At 33.9% G+C, this 27,143-nt stretch overlaps 1 protein-coding gene across 7 annotated transcripts in view; it reads left to right on the top strand.

Moving 5' to 3' along the window:
* The window catches only part of LOC115217859 (CREB-regulated transcription coactivator 1), a 172,288-nt gene that overhangs the window by 79,971 nt on the left and 65,174 nt on the right, over positions 1 to 27,143 (top strand). For 6 of the 7 annotated variants that reach the window (XM_036507967.1, XM_036507963.1, XM_036507966.1 and 3 more), the window contains one exon: positions 11,923 to 11,958. The exons of the other annotated variant lie outside the window; for it this stretch is intronic. In XM_036507967.1, the coding sequence (XP_036363860.1) occupies positions 11,923 to 11,958 (36 nt within the window). The remainder of the gene's footprint in view (positions 1 to 11,922; positions 11,959 to 27,143) is intronic. 7 annotated transcript variants of the gene reach the window in all.

Consider the following 27,143-nt stretch of genomic DNA (forward strand, 5'->3'; position numbering starts at 1 on the left):
AATATAAGGAACAAAAATATACTGGAGTTGATTAAATTATCTATATCCCGTTACAGAAACTAGACTTGTTCTCATTAGAGTTTTCTAGCAACAAATTCCATGGTGATTGAACTTTGAAATTATGGTTTCTCTTCTGAGTTCAAGCCATTTTCATGATGTGTGGTAAAAATATGTTCATTGCAGATACTGATTCCTCTTTAAGGAATTCTCAGGTTTATGTCTTATTGAAGGTATTTGCAATGATGGAAATTTGGTACATGTAACGTCAGAGGTCTGCACTGAGGCTGATGTAATCAACTAGCTAAATCTCCCAAAATTGCTGGCCTTGTGTCCCAATTTGAAACTATTTTTATTATCATTAGTACACTGTGCAAAATGCTTAGCATTACTTCTTCCAGCTTAACATTTTGCATTCAAATGTTGCTGAGGTTGACTTTTTCTTTCATCCTTTCAGGTTGACAAAATAAGTACTAGTTGAGTACCTGGATTACTGTAATCAACTAGCCCTTCCCTGCCAAATCTCAGGCCTAGTGCCTATTCTAGAAAGAATTACTATTATTATTATTAAGAAGGTGATGGCAGAATCATTAGCATGCCAGGCAGAATGCTTGGTAGCATTTTGTCTGTCTTCACATTCTGCCAAGGTTGACTTCACCTTTCATCCTCTTGGGGTCAATAAAATAAGCACCAGTTGAGTACTGGGGTTGATACTTAAAACCATTATTAATAAGGTGGTGAGCTGGTTGAATGGTTAGCAGAGTGGGCAAAATGCTTAGCAGCATTGCTTCCAGTTTATGTTCTGAATTCAAATTCTGCCAAGGTCAACTTTGCCTTGCATCCTTTTGGGATCAATGAAATAAGTACCAGTTGAGCAGAGGAATTGACTAGCCCCTTCCCCCAAAATTCCAAACCTTGTGCCTATAGTAAAAAGAATTATTATTATTCATGAAATAAAATTTTGATTCTCAGCTTATTCAGGAACAAATTTGATATTACTTGAAGGTCCAGGAGACCCCCACTAAGTAAACAGGAGTGTGGTAGATACTCAGATCAAATAAAGCTTGAAATATAGTAATGGAGAGAGAGAGAGAGAGAGAGTGTGTGTGTGTGTGAGTTATACAAAAACAAAGAAACAGGCAAGAAACAAGAAAGAAATAAAGAACACATGACAACAATCTAGAATGTTCTCTACTGTTATTGTATGTTGTCAGTTCAGAAGCTGCTTATTTTCTTCCTTTTTTTAATCTATTTCTTCAGGTGTATACTCAAATCAGATTTTATTTATTCTTTCATTTTCCTACATTACTGTCAGTGTAATGCTTTTTCCTTTTCAAACATTTTGCATTTCTCTTCTTAGTACTAGAATGGACGGTTTGGCTTTGTAAATTTGATAAATTGTATATTTTTAGAGCAATCATTTTTCAGTTCAATGCTAAAAGTGAATTATTTCAAAGTTGCAGGCACAGATGTGGCTGTGTGGTTAAGGAGCTTGTTTCCCAATCACTTGGTCTTGGACCAGTGTCTTTCACTATATCCCTGGACCTTGTGTGTGGATTTGGTCGATGGAAACTGAAAGAAGCCTGTCATATATGATGGACTTCCAGACAGTTTCCATCTACCACATTCACTTACTGGTTGTGAAGCAGTGAGTTGGAGAACAAACACAAACGTATACACACCTACATATGTAATATATGATACATAAGTGCGGCTGTGTGGTAAGAAACTTGCTTTCCAACCACATGATTTTGGGTTCAGTCCCACTGAATTGCATCTTGGGCAACCTTGTCAGTGGATTTGGTAGACATATACTGAAAGAAGCCCATTGTGTGTGTGCGTGTGTGCTTACGTGCATGTCTTTGTGTCTGTGTTTCTCCTCCACCACCACTTGACAACCGGTGTTGGTGTGTTTATGTCCCTGTAGCTTAGCAGTTCAGAAAAAGAGACCAACAGAGTAAGTACCAGGCTTAAAAAAAAAATAAAATATGTACTGGAGTCTATTCATTCGAATTAAAAATTCTTCAAGGCGGTGCCCCAGCATGGCTGCAATCCAAAGTCTGAAACAAATAAAACTCACACACATACAGCTTCCATGAAACTCACAAGGCATTGATCGGCTGGCCTAGGGCTATAGTAGAGGATGCTTGCCTAAGATGTCACATAATGGGGATTGAACTTCAGATCACATGGTTGCAAAGAAAGCTTAACCACACAGCCACTAGAGCTGATTTATTTATTGTTGTTCAGAATCTAATCCTGCCCTGACGGAACTGAGCCAAAGACATTCCAATCATGATGTTCCCATTCTTTTTCTCAGACATAGAGTATTTAGGATTACTATTATCCAATGTATCTTGCTTTTATGTATGAAATGGCAAGACATGATTGGAAGGAGATATGGCTACATTTTTTAAACATGTCAAGCAACTAAATAGACCAGCCATTGGCAACCTACAGCCTGTGAGTCTTTCTTAATGGCACACATAATGAAAAATTACCTTCAGTTTTTTAGTTGTGGCCTACCTTATGATGAGCCACAACTCATGTATCCTGCTTCTGGGAAAAGGTTACCCATGACTGATATAGAAACTTTCTTGTCAGCTTGTGAACCTTGGTGGTATATCATTGCACTGAATTTAAAATGCTGCAGGGGAGTCAGTATATATTTATTATTTCTCTGCAGTGAATCAGAGATGATTTCATTAATTATATTTCACTCTGCAAAAAATGGTCCAGAAATTAGTCTTAAAAAAATTATTGTTTTCTGGTAACAACCCAACTCCACTTTTGTAGCGTGTTGTGGGTTATTTCTGTTAAAGTATTTTACACATTTTTTTCATACTTATTATTATAAGTTCACTCAATAAAACCTGATTTGTATTCAGTCAGTAAGAGCAATTTATTTCTGTATTTATTTATCTTCCTAACTTCGTACTCACAGCACCCAAATTAAATTTCTTTTCATGCTTCAAATAATGTGGAGTTTCTTTCCCAATGAAGAAGAAGCCTACTATTTGTATCACAAGTTGGGTACTGTTTTGTCTGGCTTGCTAAATACTTGATTTAGCTACAACACCTCACTATTGTACTAGTGTTTGAGGAAGGAGTACGCTGATAACTGTGCAACTGCTGCTGAATTCTGAACACGCTACTTAAAAATAAGACAAAAAAGAACAGCAGAAATATAAAAAAAAAGATTAGAAAAAAAAAACAAAACCATCCAACAAACCAACTGGTTTCTATTCATGTGTTTGCAGACACCACTTTTTCTTTCTTTTTGTTTGCATTGTTTTTAGCTTCTTTTATTATTATTATTTTTGTCAATGAGTCTTAATCATCTTTATTTAGAAAACCCGGTGAATTAAGAACAATTCAGAAATAACTGCAAATCTCTTTTGTCTTGAATTTAACTCTAATTTTATATTAATCTCTCTTTGTTTTTCTATTTCTTTTTGTTGTTGTTGCTGTGGTGGTTGTTGTATCTTTCGACTCATATTGAATGTTGTCACTTGTTATTGATTTGTTTCTTCTTATATTTCATTAATTTTCTTCACTTTTCTTGCCAAACTTCATTATTATTATTATTATTATTATTATTATTATTAAGAAGGGTGGTTCATTAGAGAATCAGACAAAATGCCTTGCAGTATTTGTTTGGGTTCTTTGTTCTGAGTTCAAATGCCACCAAGGTTGGCTTTGTCTTTCATCCTTTTGGGTCAGTAAAACAATTCCATTTGAGTACTGGGGTTGATGCAATTGATTTCCCTCTTCCACTATAAAAAGTGCAGGCATTGTGCCAAAATTAGAAATTTATTATTATTATTATTATTATTATTATTATATTGAGGGAGCATAGCCAAGTTGTTAATGTGTTGCACTTACGATTCTGAGGTTGTGGTTTCAATTCCTAGACTGAGTGGTGTGTTGTGTTCTTGTGCAAAATACTTAATTTCAGGTTACTCTGCAATCACTTTGACATCTGATGCAAAGTGTGCACCTGTTCATCTGTGCACCTGTTCAGGCAATGTCGTTTTCATGGAGGGAGTGAGCTTAATATACAGCCACATACATTTGGTCACTAGAAACAAAATCATTTGTGCGGGTTGTTAGGTAAAGATAACACTCATATGTTGTTTTTTTCAACAGGAGAGTCTATCATATTGAGTTCAAATCCAGCAAGGTCGACATTGCCTTTCATCCTTTTGGGGGTTAATAAAATAAGTACCAAATTTCAAACCTTCTACTTATAGTAGAAAGGATTGTTTTTATTATTACTTTCCTTTTTATCTTGGGTTTTGTTGGAACTTGTGGAGTTTTGCATGTGTAGTGGGCTTGCTGCCTGCAGCCTACGGTACCATGCTATCTGTTCTTTTCAACTATCTAATACTTTCCTGATTATTCTGGCTGTGCCAAGGAGGAAAGCTTTTTGCAACAGTTCTACTGGGCACTCTATTCCAATTTCCTTTATGTTCCTCTTGATGCCTTATTATTATTATTATTATTATTATTATTATTATTATTATTATTATATTCAAATTCCGTTGAGGTCGGCTTTGCCTTTCATCTTTTCAGGGTCGATAAATTAAGTACCAGTGAAATACTGGGGTTGATGTAATTGACCAATCCCATCTCCACCAAATTTCAAGCCTTGTGCCTTCAGTAGAAAGGATTATTATTGTTATTATTAAGGGTGGTATACAGGGTAGAATCATTAGAGAGTTGGACAAGATGTCTTGCAATGTTTCTTCCAACTCCTTATGTCTAAGACCAGATCCCACTGAGGTCAACTTTGCCTTTCATCTTTTCATGCTCAATAAAATGGGTACAAGTTGAGCACTGGGGTCAATAATGTCAACTAACCTTTGTCCCAAATCTGAAACCCTGAACCTATACTGAAAACAATTAGAAACAGGTTTTTAAAGATTGGTAGATTGGTAGATTCTTTAAAATGTTGGACAAACTCCCTAGTAGTATTTGTTCAAGATTTCTACCTTGAGTTCAAATCCTGCTGAAGTCAACTTTGCTTTTTATCCCTGCAGGGTTGATGAAAATAAGTGCCAGTGTAGTTCTAGGGTTGGTGTAATTAACTAACCCCCTTACCTCAAAATTGTTGGCCTTGTGCCTAAATCAAAACAAACAAGATGGCAAAATGGTAGAATTGTTGGAGCATTGGAAAGATTGCTTTGCAGTATTTGTTCTGACTCAACATTTTGAGTTCAAATCCCACTGAGGTCAACTTTGCCCTTCATCCCTCCTGGGTTGAACAAATGAACTATCAGTCAAGTACTGGGGTCAGTGTAGCAGACTTGCCCCTTCCCTCAAAACTGTTGACCTTGTGCCTTTGCCTTTCCTCCTGTTGGGGATTAATAAAATATGTACCAGTCAAGTACTGGGTCGATAAAATTGACTTACTCCCTCCTCCGAACTTGCTGGGCTTGTGCAAAATTTGAAACCATTATTATTATTATTATTATTATTATTAAGACAACAAACTCTGGCAGAATTGTTAGCACATCAAATGGTTTAGCAGCTTATTTTCTGGCTTTATATTCTGAGTTCAAATTCTGTAGTGGTCAGCTTTGCTTTTCATCCTTTCAAGATTAATAAAATAAGTACCAGTTGAGCGCTGGGTTTGATGTAATTAACTAGTTCCCTCCTACATCCACACACACATTTTAGGCCTTGTGCTTATAGTGGAAAGAATTATTACTATTATTGCTATTATTTTTATTATTCGAAGCAGGATTTTACACACACACATACCCATCCATCCAGTCATCAGCTTCTTGAATGAAGATTCATAGGGGACATTCATGTCTGCTGCAGGCCTGTTGATGCCTGATGAGTCTGGTTTGGGACATTCAGGCATGATTGTGGAGACCACATGGGAAGGGAGGCTGATCAAGACTGGTTGTAGTGTCCATGTTTTTCTGCCCCCCCCTCTCTTTCCTGCAAGGATGGTCCTGTGGGTGTCTTCAAACGAAGCTGTTGCTCAATGGACATTGAGAAGATTCTCAGTCAGCAGCAACACCAGATCACTGGTGATCAGTGTGGTAGGAACCAAGGGATTTGTTTAGGGAGTCTTTGTACCTCTTCTTTGGTGTATGTCTATCACAGTGACCAGAGGTGCCTGCAAGCTCACAACAAAACTCTGGAACAATCCATCCATGAGTTACTTTATGTAGACATAAGCATATATATATATATATATATAATATATATATATATATATATATATATATATATATATATAAAGATTTCATGGGCTACTATATTTTTTGACCCAAGTAAGGAATTGTTAATTTTTGTGTATTCTGTAGGATTTTCTTTTATATCCTTAATTATTGACAAAATAAGCTTAAAAAAAATGATAAATAAAAATGTTACTCTTGTTTGGTTTTTGAATCATATTGAGTATACAAAACTGGGCAAAAATATTTTTATTTAAATACTTACAGTAAGATAATGAACATTTTCTTGATAATTCAGATTCACTTCAGTCTTGAAAATAACTAGACATCACTGATTAATATGTTTTATGGCTACTTCATCATCATAACCATATTCATTAGCATTAAATGATATGAAATCCATTTCTAAAGCTGGTATTGATTAACTATATTCATATTGTTTATGGCTATCTATGTGAAGTTCTTTAGGTAAATTTTTAAAATCTTATTTCATTTTTTTCATTCTTTTCTATTATATTTTTAAAAACTTTTTTGAGACTAGATCACTGGTTTCTATTAATTTCCATCTGTTGATCTTCATATAAAATTCATTAATTTCCTGCTTTTACAAATCCATTTCTTTCACTACTTAGATTTCCTGATCATGTACCATATTTATATCCTAGAATCTCCTCTCTCTCTCCACACATCCAGAATTTTCTCATCTCTTAGATGTTTGTTACCAATACAAATTTTTAGTTTTCTGAATATATTTTTTCTTGTTCTTGATATTATTGCCTCTATCAGCTTATCTTCTAATTTGATCATCCGTTATTTGCAATTGAGAGAATTTGTAGAACAAGGAATTGAATGCTATGTATTTATGTCCTTTTGCATTCTGAGTTCAAATACTTCCAGAGCCAAATTCATCTTTTATCTTTCTGTGGTTAATAACATGTCTACTAGTTAAACAAGAGGGCCATGTTTGGAACACCATTGAGCAATGGTTTATCTTACTTTGAGACTAAACCACAGCAGAAAGGTTACATGATGGTACTAGCACACAATAGAAATGGTTAAGTATAACCATCTGGATCACCACCAAGTAATCTTACATTTTTATCTTTAGTTAACTGGACTCAGGTTTTGCAGTGTTCTTGAAAAAGTGAATGTGTTAGTCTAGGTGACTTATCTTGTGGGCAGGTAGTACGGTCTCAAAATAGTCCAGTTAGATTCATGATGTGCAGTCTGGGAAATAAATTTTTTTGAAATGAGCATGGTTTGTTGTAGGTGTCTTTAGCAGAGTTTTTAATCTTTTTCATCATAATGAAAAATATGTTGACATATTCAAAATTATCAATTCCACAACCCAAGTGGTAACCTCTGTACCCTGTTTGTGAACTACGTTCATCTTGTAATGACATTTGGCTGTCTCATTTGGTAGTATAAGAGATAGTTATTCATTGATAAGCGAGATATGCAGGAGAACCAACCAGCTACAACACTGCTTTGCCTCAAACCTTCGTGTTGTGTTTGGCAGAATAAAATTGCCAAAACACATTTTAAGAGATTATAACTCAGTCATACAAATAAATAACTATTAAGATCTGATTTCAACAACTAGATCATATGAACACTGTACAAAGAAAAGAAAGAAAACTCTAAAGACAAATCTTTCTTAGTTTTAACTACAAAGAGATTGTGTTCTACCATAACAATTCAATCCTCATACTGCTAGGATTACTTGCACACATTTTGAAGAGCTTACTTGAGAAAAATCTCACTCGCCATATTTTCACGTTTGTTAGATGACCTAAAAACTTGATCTTGACCATATTTTGTCTAAAGAAAAAGAAAACAAAAACACCTGAAACTTATAAATATGCCACTGACAAATCTCTTGTTGTTAGCAGCAATAGAAAATACTTGGTTTTTATATCTTTTTAATCATACATAAAAAAACAAAAAAAAACTGCTGAGATAACAATCTAATTTTATGAAGATGTGTACTTTTGATAGAATATGTGAGATATCTTCAATTCTTAAGCATTTAGTCATATTATATATTTTTCTATTTATTTCATTCATTCAAGAATTCTTAATTAATGAGTTAAGTTTTGTGTTCAAATATCAGCTCTCTGTTCAAACTATTCATTACATTTAATGTGTAAATAAATCAAATTTGTTTACATCTTTCTTCTTCAACTGATCTCCAAGTTTTATAATCATTTCTTCCTTATTTCAACAACTCATTACTTTTCTTTTATTTTGAAATCTCACCTTGGTAATTATATTTTGATTGGCATTTAACGATTTAAGAATTTTAGTTGTAACTGCAAACCAATCTATGTAGATTAGTTCTTGCAGTTAATTCAACATGTGTTAACATAATGATGGACCATCCAACAATGAGCATTCAGTTGGTTGATCAATTGAACTACCTACTGATTGAATTAACATGTAATTCTCAAATTGAATCAGCACAACACAATATGATAAGGTTGATGCTGAGCTACAAGTAGAACTTATCCAAAGGTTTTGCATGCAGTTTCCATCTACCCAATTTCATCCCAAGGCCTGATCTATGGAGCAGTGGAATCAATCCCAGACCCCATGATTGTAAATTAAATTTCTTAGCTACTTGAATATACCTAGGTCCTTTTCCTTTAATACGTGAAACAAAAATGTATTTAAACAAGAAATATTTAAATCAAATGTCACTTATGATTTATCACACTCACACACACACACACACACACACACACACACCACACACACACACACACACACACACACACACACTTTTGCATCCATCAGTGACAATTTGGCAATGTCAAAAAATGATGGAAATCATGTTTTGCTTTGGGGAGTTTTTTCCCTCTTATTATTTTTTTTTTTATACTAAATTGATACATAATAATTTTTGAACATTTATTGATAAATTGACTTCCTATAATTCTTGAATAATTTTAGAAATTAATATTCATTATCTCTTTGGCTACTGTTTCTGACAAGATTTCTTTTACAGTTAACTATGGAAAATATTTGTGCTAAAGTTAGTAACTTGATTTTTCTTTTATTGAATAGTGAAAAATATCTAATAAACAATACTTTGGTAGTCCAAACTGGTGCAAGGAAAGACAAATAATGGTCAATAGTAATAGATGTTACTATTACTGGCAGCTAGAACATCACTCCAATATAATTTTTTTTTTGTATTTTCTTTTGTAGACTGGACAAATTTAGGATTTTGGGCATTACCCATGTCCATCATATATTCATTCAGTCCGAACATCTCACTAGTATTATATGAATTTGTCTGTGAGTGCTGTCTGCGTGCTTCTGGCAACAAACCAACAATTCAAATCATAAAGAGTACACATATCTAATTTTGTTATAACAGAGAATATGTGTTTGTGTCGTTAACATATATGTATATAAATATATACAGGCTTTACATAGGCACACACATTGGTACCCCCCAAAATTTTGTGAAATTGGCAATGAAAGTCAACTAAGTAACAACTTTGTGTAATAATAGATAATGAAAGTTATCTACACACACACACACACACACACACACCAATGTACATATTTAAAGACGGATAAATGAAAATACACAGTTACACATAGACTGATATATACACATGCATGCAGACACACACCATACATGGGCATACGCACAGACAGTTTCATAAACTTAGACATTTAGACATATACACATAGAGATATACAAACACATATACTCTCAGCCACAGCACAATTGTATAAATCAAAACTTAGTGATTTGTTAAATATATCAGTAAAATTAGTCACAGACTGATATAAATATTTGGATCAATATGATTTACTAAACACTTCTTGGTGGTGCCACAACATGGTTCAATAACTACAGTAAATATATAATAAAATAAAATCACCACATAAAAGCACCTGTCACTGCGGAAGCATTGTCTTTAAGATAGCATGTTAGCACTAAGATTGTATTAACCTTTTAGCATTTAAGCTGGCTATATTTAGCCTAAATATCCTGTTTTATGTTCCAGCTAGCCAGATCTACCCCCAAACACCTACCCTATAATGTCATTCTAAAATAAACAATCACTTCATAGAAATTTCAAAGCTCTAAAGATAATGCATGATTAATTCAAAACAGTGTAAATAGACAAGTATTACCTTTGACAGTAATGTGAATGCTAAAGGGTTAAGGTATTGTCTTTGGTCTGATCATATTAAGGTTTTGTGTCATCTTTCTGATTTAAATAAAAAAAAAATTCAAGGTGGTGGTGGGGGTGGTGAAATTTGGTTTGGGCAATAGAATCTCCTTTACTAATTATGATTAAAATAGTAAGTTATAATATTAATGTAAGAAAACTAGAAAAAAAACAAAAAAACATGCCCTTTCATCCTGGGGAAATGGGTAACCTGCTGAATATTTTCAAATTATAAAAATAGATGTTTGTTTATTCAGAAATCATTAATTATTTGGCTATTTTGATAATTTTAAAAAAAATAGTTTTATAAAGGTATGTTGTGTGTGTGCGTGTGTACTCACTAAACCTTAATGAACTGACACAATTATTTTTAGATGTGTGTTAAAATATATTCTTTATTTGTTTTATGTTCTGTTATTTTTATTTGTTAATATTTCATTTTATTAAAACCTTCAGTTACTTATCCTGTTTTTGTTTTCAGTTTAAATGTTTTTGGTTTCTTTTTTTGTTTTTGTTTTTGTTTTTTAAATATCTGTGCATGATGGTTGAAAAGGCTTGAAGTGAGATTTGCCTAAAATTCTCATCACATGAGATTTAAACATCATAAAGGGCTGTCTTTTGCCAGAGAGCACATTGCTTTCAACCTAATAAAATCTCAAACTTGATGAACTGCCATTTCATGGAAGTTCAGTCTGCTGACCCAGTAGCAAGGAATAAAATTCAGCTTTACTTCACTCCTCACCTTATTTACTATCATCCCTCTTAAAAAAAAAAAAAAAAAAAAAACCAAAAAAAGAAAAGAAAAAAAAAACAAAAAAACATGCCCTTTCATCCTGGGGAAATGGGTAACCTGCTGAATATTTTCAAATTATAAAAATAGATGTTTGTTTATTCAGAAATCATTAATTATTTGGCTATTTTGATAATTTTAAAAAAAATAGTTTTATAAAGGTATGTTGTGTGTGTGCGTGTGTACTCACTAAACCTTAATGAACTGACACAATTATTTTTAGATGTGTGTTAAAATATATTCTTTATTTGTTTTATGTTCTGTTATTTTTATTTGTTAATATTTCATTTTATTAAAACCTTCAGTTACTTATCCTGTTTTTGTTTTCAGTTTAAATGTTTTTGGTTTCTTTTTTTGTTTTTGTTTTTGTTTTTTAAATATCTGTGCATGATGGTTGAAAAGGCTTGAAGTGAGATTTGCCTAAAATTCTCATCACATGAGATTTAAACATCATAAAGGGCTGTCTTTTGCCAGAGAGCACATTGCTTTCAACCTAATAAAATCTCAAACTTGATGAACTGCCATTTCATGGAAGTTCAGTCTGCTGACCCAGTAGCAAGGAATAAAATTCAGCTTTACTTCACTCCTCACCTTATTTACTATCATCCCTCTTAAAAAAAAAAAAAAAACCAAAAAAAGAAAAGAAAAAAAAAAACAAAACCCAATGGCCACTGTTAATTAAAATTATAAAGAGTTCTTTGTTTTGCTTTTTGAACCTGATCACACTAACAGCCTATACATATTGCAGGTTATACCCACATCTTAATGGCGTGTCACTTCCCCGGTGAGTTTGTGATTGCCTCTCAGTCTAAGTCCTTCCCCTTTCCCTAGCATCTTGGTGGCTGCAATGATGGCAGTGTTGGTATGAACTGCTTTCTTACTGCTCCAGGGCATGTTTTGCATGAAAACATTTAATGAATGCAATAAAACTACTAACAATTCTTATTCTCTGACCGTAGTGGTTAATACAAGCATTGGCATATGAAAGACTTGACACTTAGCATGAAAACTCTGAAGTTAGCCTTGACATTGGGCTAAATTCTCTCGCATATTGTTTAACATAAATAATTAAACCTTGCATTATAGTATAAGGATAACTTCAATAATAGATTGTTGCTGAACTACTTGTTAGATAATTTCTCATTTAAGCATTCATTTTTCTCCCTTTTTGACTTATATCTAATTTTTTTAGAATCCAAGCCAGTAAAACAATGCTTGTAAGCCAATAATGTTTACTCTCTCTTCATAAGACAATATAGATATGATGACACTTCGTACTGCGATTGAATTCTTGTTTGTAAAAGTGATATGACAACCAGCCTACTGTGAAGTATTGAAAGTGTGAATGTGTGTGATGAGTTGAATGGATGAAATGGTAATAAAGAATTTATTCCAACAGATAGAATTACAGAATCATGAAATATTTACTAAATAATTTGCCTTTTGTTCAATCAAGTTCCTTATTCTTTAAATGCTATTCTTTAATTTTTTTTAATTAAATTTTTTTTTTGTACAAATTGTTGTTTTTTTTAAGAATAATTTGCAGTATGCACATACACACGCACACATGTGTTTAATGTTGATTGTCAGGAGAAAGAGTACTTGATACCATACTAGAAATTAATAATATTTTTAGTTTGGTTGAGTTGGTCTCTTGCTACTCTGAGTTTCACATGTGGCTGCACTAGGTCTTCAGGCAAGTTTGATACACACACACACACTCATACACATTAAGTAACTAGTCAATCATAGATCAGTTGCAATTGTGCGACTAGAATAGACAGTTTATGTGATATTATGTCCAATTGGATGTCTATGCAGTTAATGCACATTACACCATATCTTTCTTCAGCTCCCATCGCTTAATTCTTTTGTGCCTGCTTCCTCTCTCTCTTTCTCTCTCTCTCATTCTCCATTTACTCGAAATGTCTATTTTATCTATGATCATTCATTCCTTCAAATGCATATAACTAACATTGAGCTTTTAAAATTCTAGCTCCATATTCTATTTTACTATAATATCAATTTAGTGTTAACATAGTATTTGTAGATATGCTTAAATGTATTACTATTTAGTCTGAATAGAATACTAATATTACTTTTTTTCTTTTTTCTGTTTGATTATACAAGGCATTATATATATATATATATATATATATATATATATATATATATATATATATATATATATTTCTTTGTTTTACAACCTCAGTTTTTTTATTTGAGCTACAATTGCATAGTAATTTTATTTCAGTTAACCATAAATGTACTTAATTAAAATAATTTTTATTCTTTTTTCCTTCATTTTGTATTAAGAATCAAATTTTATTATTTGCTGCTGAGCAGCTTTTCTATTATTGTATTTAAACTGAAGAACTAGCATTAGACAGAAGGGAATAATACTCAAAATAAGGGCATATACACCGAAAAATGGATTATTACAAATACATATATTTATATTGATATTTTGTTTGCTCTGGAAATAAGGGGTTGTGGCCTTGGCTTTCATATAGGCTCTCTGAGACCTGTGAGATTGTGGCTAATGTTCCTTTCGAACAGATGCAATTTGAGGGCTGCTGAAAGACAGTTCCAAAGGAATGCTCTGGAGGAAAGTAGTTAGAGCGCAATATGGGTATCAAGAGGATGATGTATATAATTATATATAAGTGTGTCTGTGTGAATCTAGGGAGCCTGAGTGGAAATAGTATGTGACCAGTCAGCTCTATGAAGCAGTCAAACGGACTGAGTGCAGAGATAGCACACACTCTCTCTCTCTCTCTCTCTTTCTCTCTCCTGATGTACAGGGACTAGGGTGTGCAGTGAAGGATTTCATGACAGTTAGTTGGGATGGCCATTTTGAAAATGGGAAACCTGTAGGGTTTGGCTTACAACTCTTATCAGCAGGACTTAAAATAATTTTTTTCTTTCTTTTCTCTTGCATCTTGCTTTCTTTTCACATTTATGATTGGCAGAACACAACAACAACAACAACAATAATGACTTCTTTTATAATAATAATAATAATAATAATAATCTATTGCTCTTGATCAGAATGTCATATACAGATGAGATGTAGTATTAGTTAAACTTCAGATTGATTCTTATAAGAAAATAGCAAAAAAAGTTGCTGATTATGTACACTTTAAATGTTTTTATTTTATTGTATTTTTATTGAAAAATATTCTACAGACAGTGTAATTATGCTATCTGTGTTTATTTCATGACTTTCAAATAGTATAGTTAACTGTGAACAATTTTCAGAAGATATTTGATTTCAATATGTATTTATGCAATTAGTTGTTTGAATTAATGAGCTTTATGCAAAGTTCAGTCCAGAGTAATTTGATGTTTAAAATGCTGTTAATTAAATGCTTTACTGATGTTTTTTTTTTTCGTTTTTATTATTATCATTCAGCTGTTGTTGGCATTTTTAAATGTTTCAAAACACATAACAAAACAAGAAAAAAAAACACTCATAAAAACTGTAAAAGAATAAGCTATATTTCATTATTTTTCTTGTTACATCCATGTAGACTCCTTTATCTGAAGTTTCATTTTAGTTTATTTAAAAGTCTGAGAACTGACAGTCTTGACTAGACTGTTGGAAAACATTTTGTTTTGGCGCTTTACTGTTATTTACTCTTATAACAAGAGAAATGTGTGTGTGTGTGTATATATACGCACACATGCAAAACAACTTATCTGTTAGTTAATTAAAATATAAACGATTGGTAATTATATAACATAGACCTCAGCATAGAACAAGATAATCTATTTATAACCTGATAATCTATGTGAATTAAGATTTTTAATGTAAATGATATTGGAGACGTTATTACACATGAGTTTGAGACGGATAAATGAAATAGGCTCACTAATGTATTTTCAACTGATTGTGATGATAAATGCACTTGTTCTACCCCTGCTACAATTTGACCTTTTTTTCTCTCTTCCAAATTTGTTTGTCTTCTTGTTGATATCCATGAATTGTGAGTTTTCAAATTTCATCAGGATTGATTTAGCTTTCATTTATAAAATAAGTGCCTGTTAATCATTGGGGAGTTTATCCAATCAGCTTACACCCGGCTTCAAAATAAGTGGTCTTGCACTAAAGCTGTAAATTAGAGGAACATTTATTATTATTATTGTTGTTGTTATTATTATTGTAATGAGCTTCCATTACCAATTCATATCTCAAGGACTTTGCACAGGATTCTTACAGAATACAAGATAACAATTTTCTGCAGCTCTGCTATCTGACAATTGCAATATTTCTTCTGTTTCATCAATAGTTGTTTTGACATTCTTCCCCCTGCTTTGGTGATAATAGGGATAAACTTTACTGACATGCTCCACTGTGTTCTCAAATCTTTGCCCAAATCTAAATACATTTCAATTTTCTCTCTTTCTTTGGCTTCAACTCTGCTATCTTGTGCAACAATAAAGTCAGTAATCTTGCATATTTTGTTTCTCCCCGCTTCCATTCTCATATTTATTCTCTATGTCTATAGAAAGATGAGTTTGCAATAAGAAACCTTATAAAGTACCCTACACATGAATAACGGCTTCCCGTTTTTGTTGGCATCTCTCTTTTCATCTATTCATGTGGTAATACATAATCCCTCCTCACCTTCCAATGTGTAGGTTTGTTGATGTTTCAATTGTTTTACATTCAGTCAGTCTTCATTGATTTGTTTTGTTTTTGATTTAATCTAACCCCGGTTAAAAGAATGGCCGGAGGGAAGTAAAAGATGTATTGCTTTGAACATGGTGCAGAAGGAAATTCAATGACTTGGTATTTAGTAACATGGGGCTAATGATATTATTGCCATAGAACCACAAATTTATAGGGGGAAATGTGTAGTCTGTTAATTCAATTCTCAGCATGAGGAAGGAATATCAAAGTTGACCGAAGCAGGATTTGAGTTTGGAATGTAAAAGGGTTTAACAAAATACCTCAATGCATTTTATACAATGTTCTATCAATATGGCCACCCACATGCTTTCAATAATGAATTATAACCCCATCTGAGAGAGATGCTAAAGGTATTATTTCTTACAATAATCCCAAAACACAATAAAACATTGGAACTTACATTCAAAACTGGGAGAAGATTATTTTATTCAATAGTTGTGAAGGATGGGAAAAAGAATATTTATAAATACATTTGTATTTTCTTTGTACATTTTATGTTAAACTACTGGCTTTATTGTGTTGCTACACAAACTGACATTATAGAGATACAATATCAGGGCATGAAAGTTTACGATGAAAGGAGTTATGGTTTTAGAGGTTCTTGTTCCCAACTCTGTCAAACGCTTTTGTTAATGGTGAAGACAATAAGATAACTTTGTCGGAAATGTCCCAGCATTAGTGAGGGCTAATGTCTGTGAGAGAGACAATAAACACCTCCACAAAAACTACATCTACTTATTGAGAAAAATGGTTCTCCATACATTACTGTCATTGACTGTGCTTCGAATCAAGTAATGGTGCTCATAAATTACTATTAAGTAAGATGGAGGGTGCAGGTGGGCATATTCGCTTGTGTGTCCATTAATGTTAAGGGATGTTTGGACATCTATATGCCAAAATATTAATCACCAAACAAATGAATGTCAGTCAGTGTATGTGTGTGTGTGTGTATCGTTTCATTCGTTGAACTGTGGCCATGCTGGGGCACCACCTCAAAGAGTTCAGTTGAATAAATCAACCCCAGTTGTCAAGCAGTGGTTGACACACACGCATGCACACACACACACACCACACACACACACACACACGTATGTATGTCTTCCTTGCTGTCAGCATGCATTTATGTCAAATGACATGCATTAATATTCTTTTTTATGTTATTAAAATAGTGTTTTCAGAGCTCGTTTGTTCATCATCTTCTACTCTGTGTGTATTTGCGGGATCTGTCTGTCATTTGTGATAGGAATTCAATTATGTGACACATATGAGCTTTGTTCCTTCTTTCTTTCATGTTGTTGTTGTTGCTGTTTAATACTGACTTTCTAATTGATCTTCTTAATGCTTTCACACTCATTTTGTTTACCAATTCTATTGTCATTATTGTTAAAGAAAATGTGACTCTCTGCAGCAACAACAACAACAACAAAAAGGAAAGGAAGAAAAATCAGAGAAAGAAAAGAATCCTGCTGCTGCTGCTGCTGCTGCTGCTGTTCTAATTTTCTCTGTCTCTCAGATTACTCTCAGATTGCTTGCTAACCCTGTCAGTCTGTTTTCATTTCTGGTTTCAGCCGGCTGTAAACTCCTTCCTGTATTCTCAGCAACAAGAGTGTGTGTGTGTGTGTGTGTGTGTGTGTGTGTGTGTGTGTGTGGTGTGTGTGTGTGTGTGTGTGTGTGTATTGCTACTGTTTATCTCTGCCATTGGTAATACATATGTGAGTGACACTATATATATATAGTGACACACACACACACACATGCATAGAAATGCACACACGCACACACCACACACACACACACACACACATGCATAGAAATGCACACACGCACACACACACACACCTGTGTTGCCGAGATAACCTGTTGCTCTGCTATATCATAGATTACTGTCGCTATTCTTTTCTCCAAGACAGTATTCTAAGAAATGTGTTCCAGCTGCTAATCTTACCACGATGATGACTGGCCGCCACCCACCCTCACCACCACCACCACCACCATTGTGTTGTCTCTTTTTACACACACACACACACACAACTTGCTTCTAATTATTACACTATCAATACATCGCTTTCGTTCATTCCTCTCGTGTGTTTTATTCTTTCTCCCTTTCTCTCTCTTTCTCTCTCTTCCTATACATCCCTCATCCTCCTCTTTTCCATCCTTCAGTGCACCACCCTCACATTTTCCCCATCTCTTTCTCTCTTCTGTCTACATCAAGGGGGAGGAACCTTGAAGCAAATGATAAAAGAACCTATGTAAGTGCATCTGTGCTGAGAAAAATAATGAATTTTTAATTTTATAAATTCATAGCTTTGTAATTATATTTAATTACTGCTTGGGTCTTAAGGCTTAAGCAGTTTTTACACGTAGTTTTATAGAGACTACATCAAGAAGTAGTTTCAAATTGGAGTGTGGCCAAAATTTTACTTGTGTGTACAGGGTTCCCCACTTCTGCCTACATGGTCATTTGGCCTGCTAGAAATAGTAATGAAATCTCACTCAAACCACACTCTGGTGTCTTAACAATGGAAGGGCACTTTGCACTCTATGTAGCTGTACTACTTTTGATCATAGATTTACTGATAAAGACTGACCTAGGGTTAAGCAACCACTGTCTCTGCTGTACTACAACTTTATACTCTTACCATCCTCTCCTAATTCCCTCTGTGTCTCTTTCCCACCTCTTGTATTTTCTCTTCCATCTATCTCCTCTCTTAGTCAGCAATTCTTCTACCACAATCCTATCATTTACAGATGAACAGCTTTTACCAGTTAAACGCTTGTGTCTTTGTTTCTGTGCAAAACATATTCAGTATAGTTGTATTATGGCCCCTCCAGCCATTCTCATCTCTGTTACCATAAGCAGCCTCTTAGCTATATTGAGAAGTTGAAAGTTACAGTGACACAATTTCATATACCTAGGAAGGTGTTTGAAAATGTTGAGCATTAATACTTTGTGAGAAATTAGATAGAAACTGTACAGAAGAGAAGGTCTCTCCTTGTTGTAAGGTATAGACTCAATCCATCACCTGCTTTAATACTCATCTAGTCTTTGGGTGCTTTTAGCAGACTTCAAGTTATTGGAGTTAGGCTCTGATCTGAGCTTAATCCATGAGTTGTGATTTTTTCTCTCTCCATGTCTTCACCAATGTCAGAAGCTTTTCCCTCCCCCAAAGTACCTCCAATACAGTGTGGAGGTCTGCCTTTTCTTTCCTAAAATATGTGGCTTGCATGCCTAGCATATGACTGGTTACACAGCAGCAATACCTGGATACTGTAGACTTAAGTAGTGTTGTGGCTAAACTCTTAACCTTCATTGTTTCAAGAGATTCCTTGGAGATGATGTAGTACACATGTAAGAGAGCCTTCATCCTACCGTACATTACTAAAATACATGCACTACTGTCTCAATACTGTCTTCACTAGTTCAGTTATATCAGACTAATAGCTAAACAGATCCATTTTTAGATGAAATAGCCATGGGGTCCAGACAATCATGCAGAGATGTTGTTCACTACATTTAGAATTGTGATATGAAGGCCTGCACAGTTATGAAACTTGAGACAATACAGAGAGAGCAGGATAAGATCAGCATAAGGGAACAGAGGAAGTGTTAGATGAAAAGAGGGGGAAAATACAGGTTGCAGAGAATGAGTGTGATGCATGAATCATCTTTATTATGAATCAGATAATGATAGGTGTGTGTGTGTGTGTGTCCCCAAAATTTTAAACAATTGGTTAATTTATGCTACAATGTTGACCATTCCACCTACCACTTGTCACACCAAACTTCCTCTCTATCCTAACTCCATCCTTCACAATTCACACCTCTCACTATTTACGTATTTCATTCTGCAAAAACAGATGTGAAGCCTGGTGCAAAGTCTTCTGCCTAGCCAGCCCCTGTCAAACCATCCAACCCATGCCAACATGGAAAGCGGATGTTAAATGATGATGATGATTCTCTGTGACCATCAACTTCCAGCTCAATGACTGTTGTTCAGCTATAAACACTTGAAACGACCAGCTGGCCACTAGTAAGCTAAGCGACCTCGCTGTGTCTGTTTGTGTGTGCATACATACATGATATAGAGCAGTAATCCCAAACTTATGTTGTCAGGAAATCTTGATACAATTTTCCAAAAATTGCAGAACCCACCTATATTTCACCAACAAACTCTGCCACCCTAATTTTAGTTAGACATTAAATGAAACAGAAATTGTTTTAGAGAATTTATTGATACAAAAAAAAAAGTTATGAAACAAATAGCTTATTATTTTGAAAAAAGTAAAATGCCATTATTTTCTTGTGGAACTTGAGAATTTTTTTCACAGAACTCAACTTTGGAAACAGTAGTATAGAGGCTTAAGGAGAAGTACATTTAACTCTCTCTCTGTCTGTCTGTCTGTCTCTCTCTCTCACACACACACACGCTTTCTCTCAAACAACAATGAAGAGGAAGTAGTGTGTGATAAGGAGTGAGAGAGTTCTTGTAAAAAATGCTGTACTCTGAGATGCATCTACACACACACACACACACATACATTTTTATATCTTAGGAGTAAACAAATTTTAAACAAGTGGCTGTTTGGTAAGAAGTTTGTTTCCCAACCACACGGTGGCACCTTGGGCAAGTGTCTTCTGTAGCTCCAGGCTGTCCAAAGCCTTGTGAATGGTTTTGATAGGTGGGAACTGAAAGAAGCCCATCACATATATATGTATATGTGTGTGTGTTTCCATGATGTAAACAGTTATTACTGTCATATAAGCAGTGTCATTCATTTCCATGTCTGGTCATGGAGGAAATATTACTTTGCTCAGAAATGAATAGGCATTGGCAATAGGAAGGACATCTGGCCATAAAAAACCTTCCTCAATAATCTTTATCCAAACCATGCACACATGAAAAACTGGAAATTGATGATAACACAAAATGTAATTCAGTAATATTATCCTTCAGTCTCTTGAAACAATTAGTTTCACCATAACCAGTTCTTCAGGTAATGGTACAGTTGTATTAGAACAGTAGTTCTCAACCATTTTTTTCATCTGTAGACCCCTTTGTTCCTGTTCTATTCTGATGGACCCCTGCAGCTATTTTATGTTTATAAACTAGTCTCTTTCAAAATTGCTATTTTGTTTTTCTCACACTAACTTGTGTAAGTCAAACTCTATAAAATGTTAGAGAAAGAAATACATCTAAGCAAAATTTTTTTCATGGACCCTTAATATATTATTACTGGTCACCAATTTACTATTTTACTTGCATAGATTCTGGACCCCAGTGGAGAACACTGTATTAAAAGAAAAAAAAATGTTTCATATCACCCCTGAAGTAGCTATGTCTATTTGAAAGTATTTATTTCTAAAATCTCTGTTGCCTCTGTAATGTGTTATTTTCTCTGTGTTTTTTATGAATTTACTAATATGATAAGCATACTACAAAAGTATTTATCAGAAGAGTTATTTAAATTTTAATATAGGAATATAAATAGTACATAATGCAGGAATAGAGCAGTGTGTTTTCCCCTGGCTTAAAATGTCAACCTTGCAGTGTCTATTTGTTACTTTAGCAAATTTATGAGGCATCAGTGCTGACTTCTTTCCGATATATATATATATACAATAGTGATGAATTGTATATAAGCATACGCTAGATGAGATAAGCAAAAGCACAGGCAGTGATCCATGTACATATAGTTATTTAGATGAAAAATTTTATTTAGAAGCAGATATATATCATCATCATCATCATTTAATGTTCACCTTCCATACTGGCATAGGTGGTGTATGTATATATATATATATATATATAATATATATATATATATATATATATATATATATATATATATATATTTCGATTATGCATTTGCTCATTTTACATCTATTTTTTCATGCTAGTATGGGTTGGATGAATACATGTTATTAGGGCATTATTTTACAGTCAGATGCCCTCCTTGTCACTAATTCTTACCTGTTTTGCAAATAAGAGTGTTTTGTTGGGTTTTTTAAATATTATCCCACTTGTCTTCAAAGGTGCAGAGCTACAAGATGAGTTTGACTGGGAATGTCAGCAGAAAAATCTTTTTTGCTCAATGCTCTCATGTGGTTTTCAAAATGTAAACTTTGACCCAGCCACATGCAAGCACCCACCCACACACACACGTGCGTAACAGGCTTTCATACAGTTTGTCTACTTTTGTATAAGGCATTGGTCAGACCAAAGCTGCAGTAAAAGTCGCTTTTCCAAAGTGGCTCACAACCATACATGCACATACATACATACAGATTGCAATATGGGTGTGTGATTAAAAATTTCCTTTCGTAACTACAGTTTCTGCAGCTGGATGCCCTTCCTAACATAGTGTGTACTGGATGTTTTTGTTCATGCCACCAAGTGGTAGTGAGGTCACCAAGTAACTTAGACGAAAAGTAAAAAATCCTCTTTGACCGAGTGGGGTTATATTTGAGAGAAGGGAAGGTGGCTTTATGACAGGATAAGCGCACTTTCGCCACTCAACAACATATATAACATATATATGTAACTGTTGTGTGTTGATAATTTATAACTGGATTTCAAAAAGAAAAAATATTAATATATACTAGGAGAGACACTGCTGCCTCAAGCATCACATGGAAGGCTGTGTTTCTTCTAGTTTTTATGAATGGGAGTTGTAATAAGGCTTGATAATCAAAAATTAGGCTGCCCGTCCACACAGACATTGTCAAACAGTGACAGACAAATCATAAGGCAAGCCAGTGTCTTTTTAAATAGATTCTAACAAATATGTTACAAAAATAGTTTTTGTCTCCGGTCTTGGAGTTTCCTTAGCATATATTTATAAATGATAGGAATGTGTTAGAAGCTGGAATATTGAATAAATATATAATTTTTCTTTAACCCTTTTAAGTTTTTTTTAAAGATTATTCGTTGAGTGTGTAGATGCAAAAGAGGGACCAAACACAGACAAATCTTCAAAAACCAATGTTTAGTTGGGCTCTTAAAAACTTTCTAAAATCAGGTCATGTAATCTAGATGTTTGTTTTAAATTTACATTTGTGCATTTCCTGCATTTGCAAGCATTTTTTTTATTTTTTTAAGAAAAAAGAAAAACATACCTGGCTATTATTGCTGGTTAATGAATTCCAAATCTTGTGTAAATTAATACTCCAGTGGGTTGCTATAGTAATGTTTCTCCTCTGATGCTTCCCTTAAAAATATTTCGTATTGGCTAAATAAGAAGTGAATTGTTCAGCTAAATCTTTATTCATTAATTATTAATTGGTTTTTAATGATCTCAGATGAACAGAAAATAAAAACAAACAATTATCTTAATTAAATTTTTTTGAGAAATAGTTCACTGGCGGTTTTTGTTTAGTTGCAAGTTTGCCTTGCATGTACAGATTTCTGATGAAAGGTCTTCCAGTCATGACAATGTAGTCTGTTCCTTCAGCATAACTTATATAAGACTGTGTGAGCCAATGTATCTATCTCTTTTTAAGACAATAGACTATCAGTTGAGGGGGATATTCCTGCTATTTTTAGCAGGTTGACCTACCATAAAGAGGCTCCTATAGTTTATTCAGTTTTGAAACATTTTTATAATTTATTAATAATTATAATTTCTGTAACATCTTCTAGATGTAATTTTAAACCTTAGATTATTAATCATCCACAAAGATATTATCAGCTCATACATGCATGGCTGTGTGGTTAAGAAGCTTGCTGTCCAACTATGTGGTCTCAAGTTCAGTTCCACTGCACAGCAAATTGGGTTATTATCTTCTACTATAGTCCTGGGCCTACCAAATCCTTGCTGAGTAGATTTGGTAAACAGAAAGTATGCATATAAACGTGTGTGTGTGTGTGTGCGCACGTGTGCGTGCGTGCGTGTGTGTGTGTGCGTGCATGAGTATCACATGATAGTTGTAAACAAACATCACTCACATACAAGCGATGTTTGTTTTCAGTCCTTTCTGGAAAAACCTGTCTGGCCATGGGAAATGTTAACCTTGTGTGGGATCAGGTGAGGGTTGGGGATCAAAAGGGCATCTGGATCCTGAAAACCTGCCTTAACAAATTCTGTCTCCAAGCATGGAAAAGTGGATGTTAAATGATGATGATCATGGCAACCAAGTTTTTCTTAAGTGACTTAAGAGTTAGTCTCAATGTAGTCTTCATGCCACCATGGGTCAGCCGGGTCTCCCTTGTTACACCTGCTGTTAACCTCTTCTGTGCTTTTTTGAACATTGATCACTGCATGGATGTTCTCAGATAATTGTGAGTAGGTTTGTAATTATAGCACATTGTACAATTAGGCTCTTTCCTTATCTCTAATTGATTCTAATATAATGAAGGAACCTCTATGTGGTTGTTTGTTCTACTAAAAACATCAGTTCTCTGAAACCGTATCCTACAGTCTTAAAAAAAAAGGGGTAAGGATAATTAGATAATGTAGTTATAGGATATATTTAAAGAAATGAAAGACTAGATGGTCATGTCTGAAATGCTTTTGATCATAGATCTGTCAGTCATGGTTGACCTGTGGCTAAACAACAACAATCGAAAGACCATTTATTTTAGAGTTATTATTTTCAACAATTCATTAGTAATGTTTCACAAAATATGCAGTCTCTGCGATTGTGCTGTACTGTGTGTGATTTGAACATAGATATTTGGATTTCATGTGTTATAAGCTTTTCAGTTTTAATATATGTTAGCAAATCCATTTCTTGGGAGTTATTTTTAAAACTATATAAATAGATCAGTCAATATCAGAAGTAAAATTAAATTGATTTTCCTTTTTTTGATTTTTTTGCTAACAGATGGAGAAGTGAAATCTTCCTTGATGCACCTTCAATATTATTATTTCTTTCAATCTTCTCATTGGTTTAGAATTTCTTTAGTTTACTTTCTTTAATTTCCAAACCCTGCATCTATCCAAGCATAAACTCTCTCTCTCTCTCTTATTCTGTAGCATGTGTGAAGGGTTAATGAACCTATTATCATATGCAACATTAAACATTTGCACTATTTGGGGTTTTTTCAGTGAACACACACACACACATATCAGGTTTTAGTTTATTTTTAATCCTTTCGATGGATATTAAATATAACAATTGCTTGAGGTCTTGCCATCCTATGTAAACTTAATTATTTTTATAGGAACGTCCATTTTGAAATAGATACGCAGCTGAGTGTGTGCGTGTCCACGCATGCACGTGCATGCATGTAGCTTGCAGTTGTCATTTAAATCAATGTCATGCAGCCATATGGTGTAAGGTTGAAGAGATATTTATGGATCAGTCAGCCTTGCAAATATGATCCATAGGAGAATACAGCAATTATGTCTATAACCAGCTGGGTACAGAAGCTGCAACTCGTTGCTTTAACATGATATTAAACCTTCTTAGGAACACTACAAGCATCATCATCATCATCATCATATTGTAATTCTATCACAATTAAAGAGCAAACCAACTATACTCCTTCTTGTGGGAAAATCTTGTAGTTTTCTTATTTTGTTTTTACCACATTGTTATTAAATGAAGTTTTGCTTTTATATTTATATTTGTGTGGGTTTTTTTTTTACAAGGTGAGCTGTTGATAACAAGATCATGATTTCAAATCTTGCTATAATCATTGCATTATATTCTTTGGGAAGACACTTCACCCTGATTTCCTTGGCTTGTCTTGACAATATTTGCCATTTCAGCTTTACAGTTGATCATTTAGTAAGCAGAAGTAAGTTGACTTGGATAGAGGCTTTATTGTGGGCCAGTCTAACTTGAGTTAATAACATGGAGAAATGGATCTCAAAATGATGGTGATAATGATGATGATAACCGGTTTTAAGATGGAATGGTCTACAATTATCTTACATGCCTTAACAATTCTTTCCCATCCCCTTATAGATACTTCCAATATTTAAAGACTCATATCAAAAGAAATTTTGTTGACAAGTGGTTGATGAGATTAAAATCAATACCAGCTGCTATCTTCGAATTAATTTTTACAAATAGATTTGTTTTTGTATTTTGATAATGTCTATTGTCAACTTCCCTTTTTAATTTCTGGTAATATATATATATATATATAACTTCATTTTGATTCAAATGTTGACTTGAATTACAATTTCTTTTAAAATGTTTCAACTAAATTTACCTATTCTAAATACTGTCACATATTGTTATAGTTTACCCAAAGTTTACTTGGGTCCAGCAGATGTCGGATCAGAAACATTTCTGTCATGACCTTCTTATCTTAACATACACCAAATACTATGTTATCTGATCTTTCCTCCTCATTTCAAGACAGTACAATATAATTTCAGGTAGATTTGATTGTTATTTCTAGTTGGTTGATCTAACATATAGAGGCTCCCTTTTTTGCTTGTGTCAAGAAACTATAGAGAAGGTGGTGGTGGTAAATAAAAATGTAGCCATTCATTCTGGATTTCTTGGCTGTGTGGTAAGAAGCTTGCTTTCCAACCACATGGTTCTGAGTTCAGTCCCACTATGTAGCATCTTGGGCAAGTGTCTTCTACTATAGCCTCGGGTCAACCAAAGCTTTGTGAGTGGATTTGGTAGAGGGAAACTGAAAGAAGCCTGTTGTGTGTGTGTATGTATGTATTTATATATATATATATATATATATATATATATATATATATATATATATATATATATATATATATATAGTTCTGAGATCAATTTGTTTGACTAAAAATCCTTCAAAGCAGTGCTCCAGCATGGCTGCAGTCAAATAACTGAAGCAAGTGAAAGATTTATTGCCCTATCTCCTTTAACTTCAATTTTCTTTGTATCTCTGAAGGAGTGCATTGTAGAAGTTTTGTTCTAGATCAAGTAAGTAAACCAAAGTCATAAGCATGAAATCTGGTAGATAGAAACCATTCAAACCGTTGAATGAATTAATTACACCTGTTTTTGGATAACAATTTGTCTTGCCATTTAATACCATCACCTGGTTTTTTTGTGTGAAGTTCATTCTGTTGAGAGTATTTGGTTAAGGTCTGCTGTCTGTGCATACCTTCTATTTTTTTCTCACTTGGAGACAGTGCATTAAAGGTGAGTAGCACTGCCCTACCTCCTTTAACTAAGCCCTAAAAATTATTGTAATGTAGGCACTGGCATTACTGTGTGGTTAAGAACCTCACTTTGCAACCACGTGGTTTCAGGTTCAGTCCCACTTTGCAGCACCTTGGGCAAGTGTCTTCTACTATAGCCCTAAGTTGGCCAATATCTTGTGAGT

The sequence above is a fragment of the Octopus sinensis genome, linkage group LG12, assembly GCF_006345805.1.
Source record: "Octopus sinensis linkage group LG12, ASM634580v1, whole genome shotgun sequence".
Taxonomy (NCBI): Eukaryota; Metazoa; Mollusca; class Cephalopoda; order Octopoda; family Octopodidae; genus Octopus; species Octopus sinensis.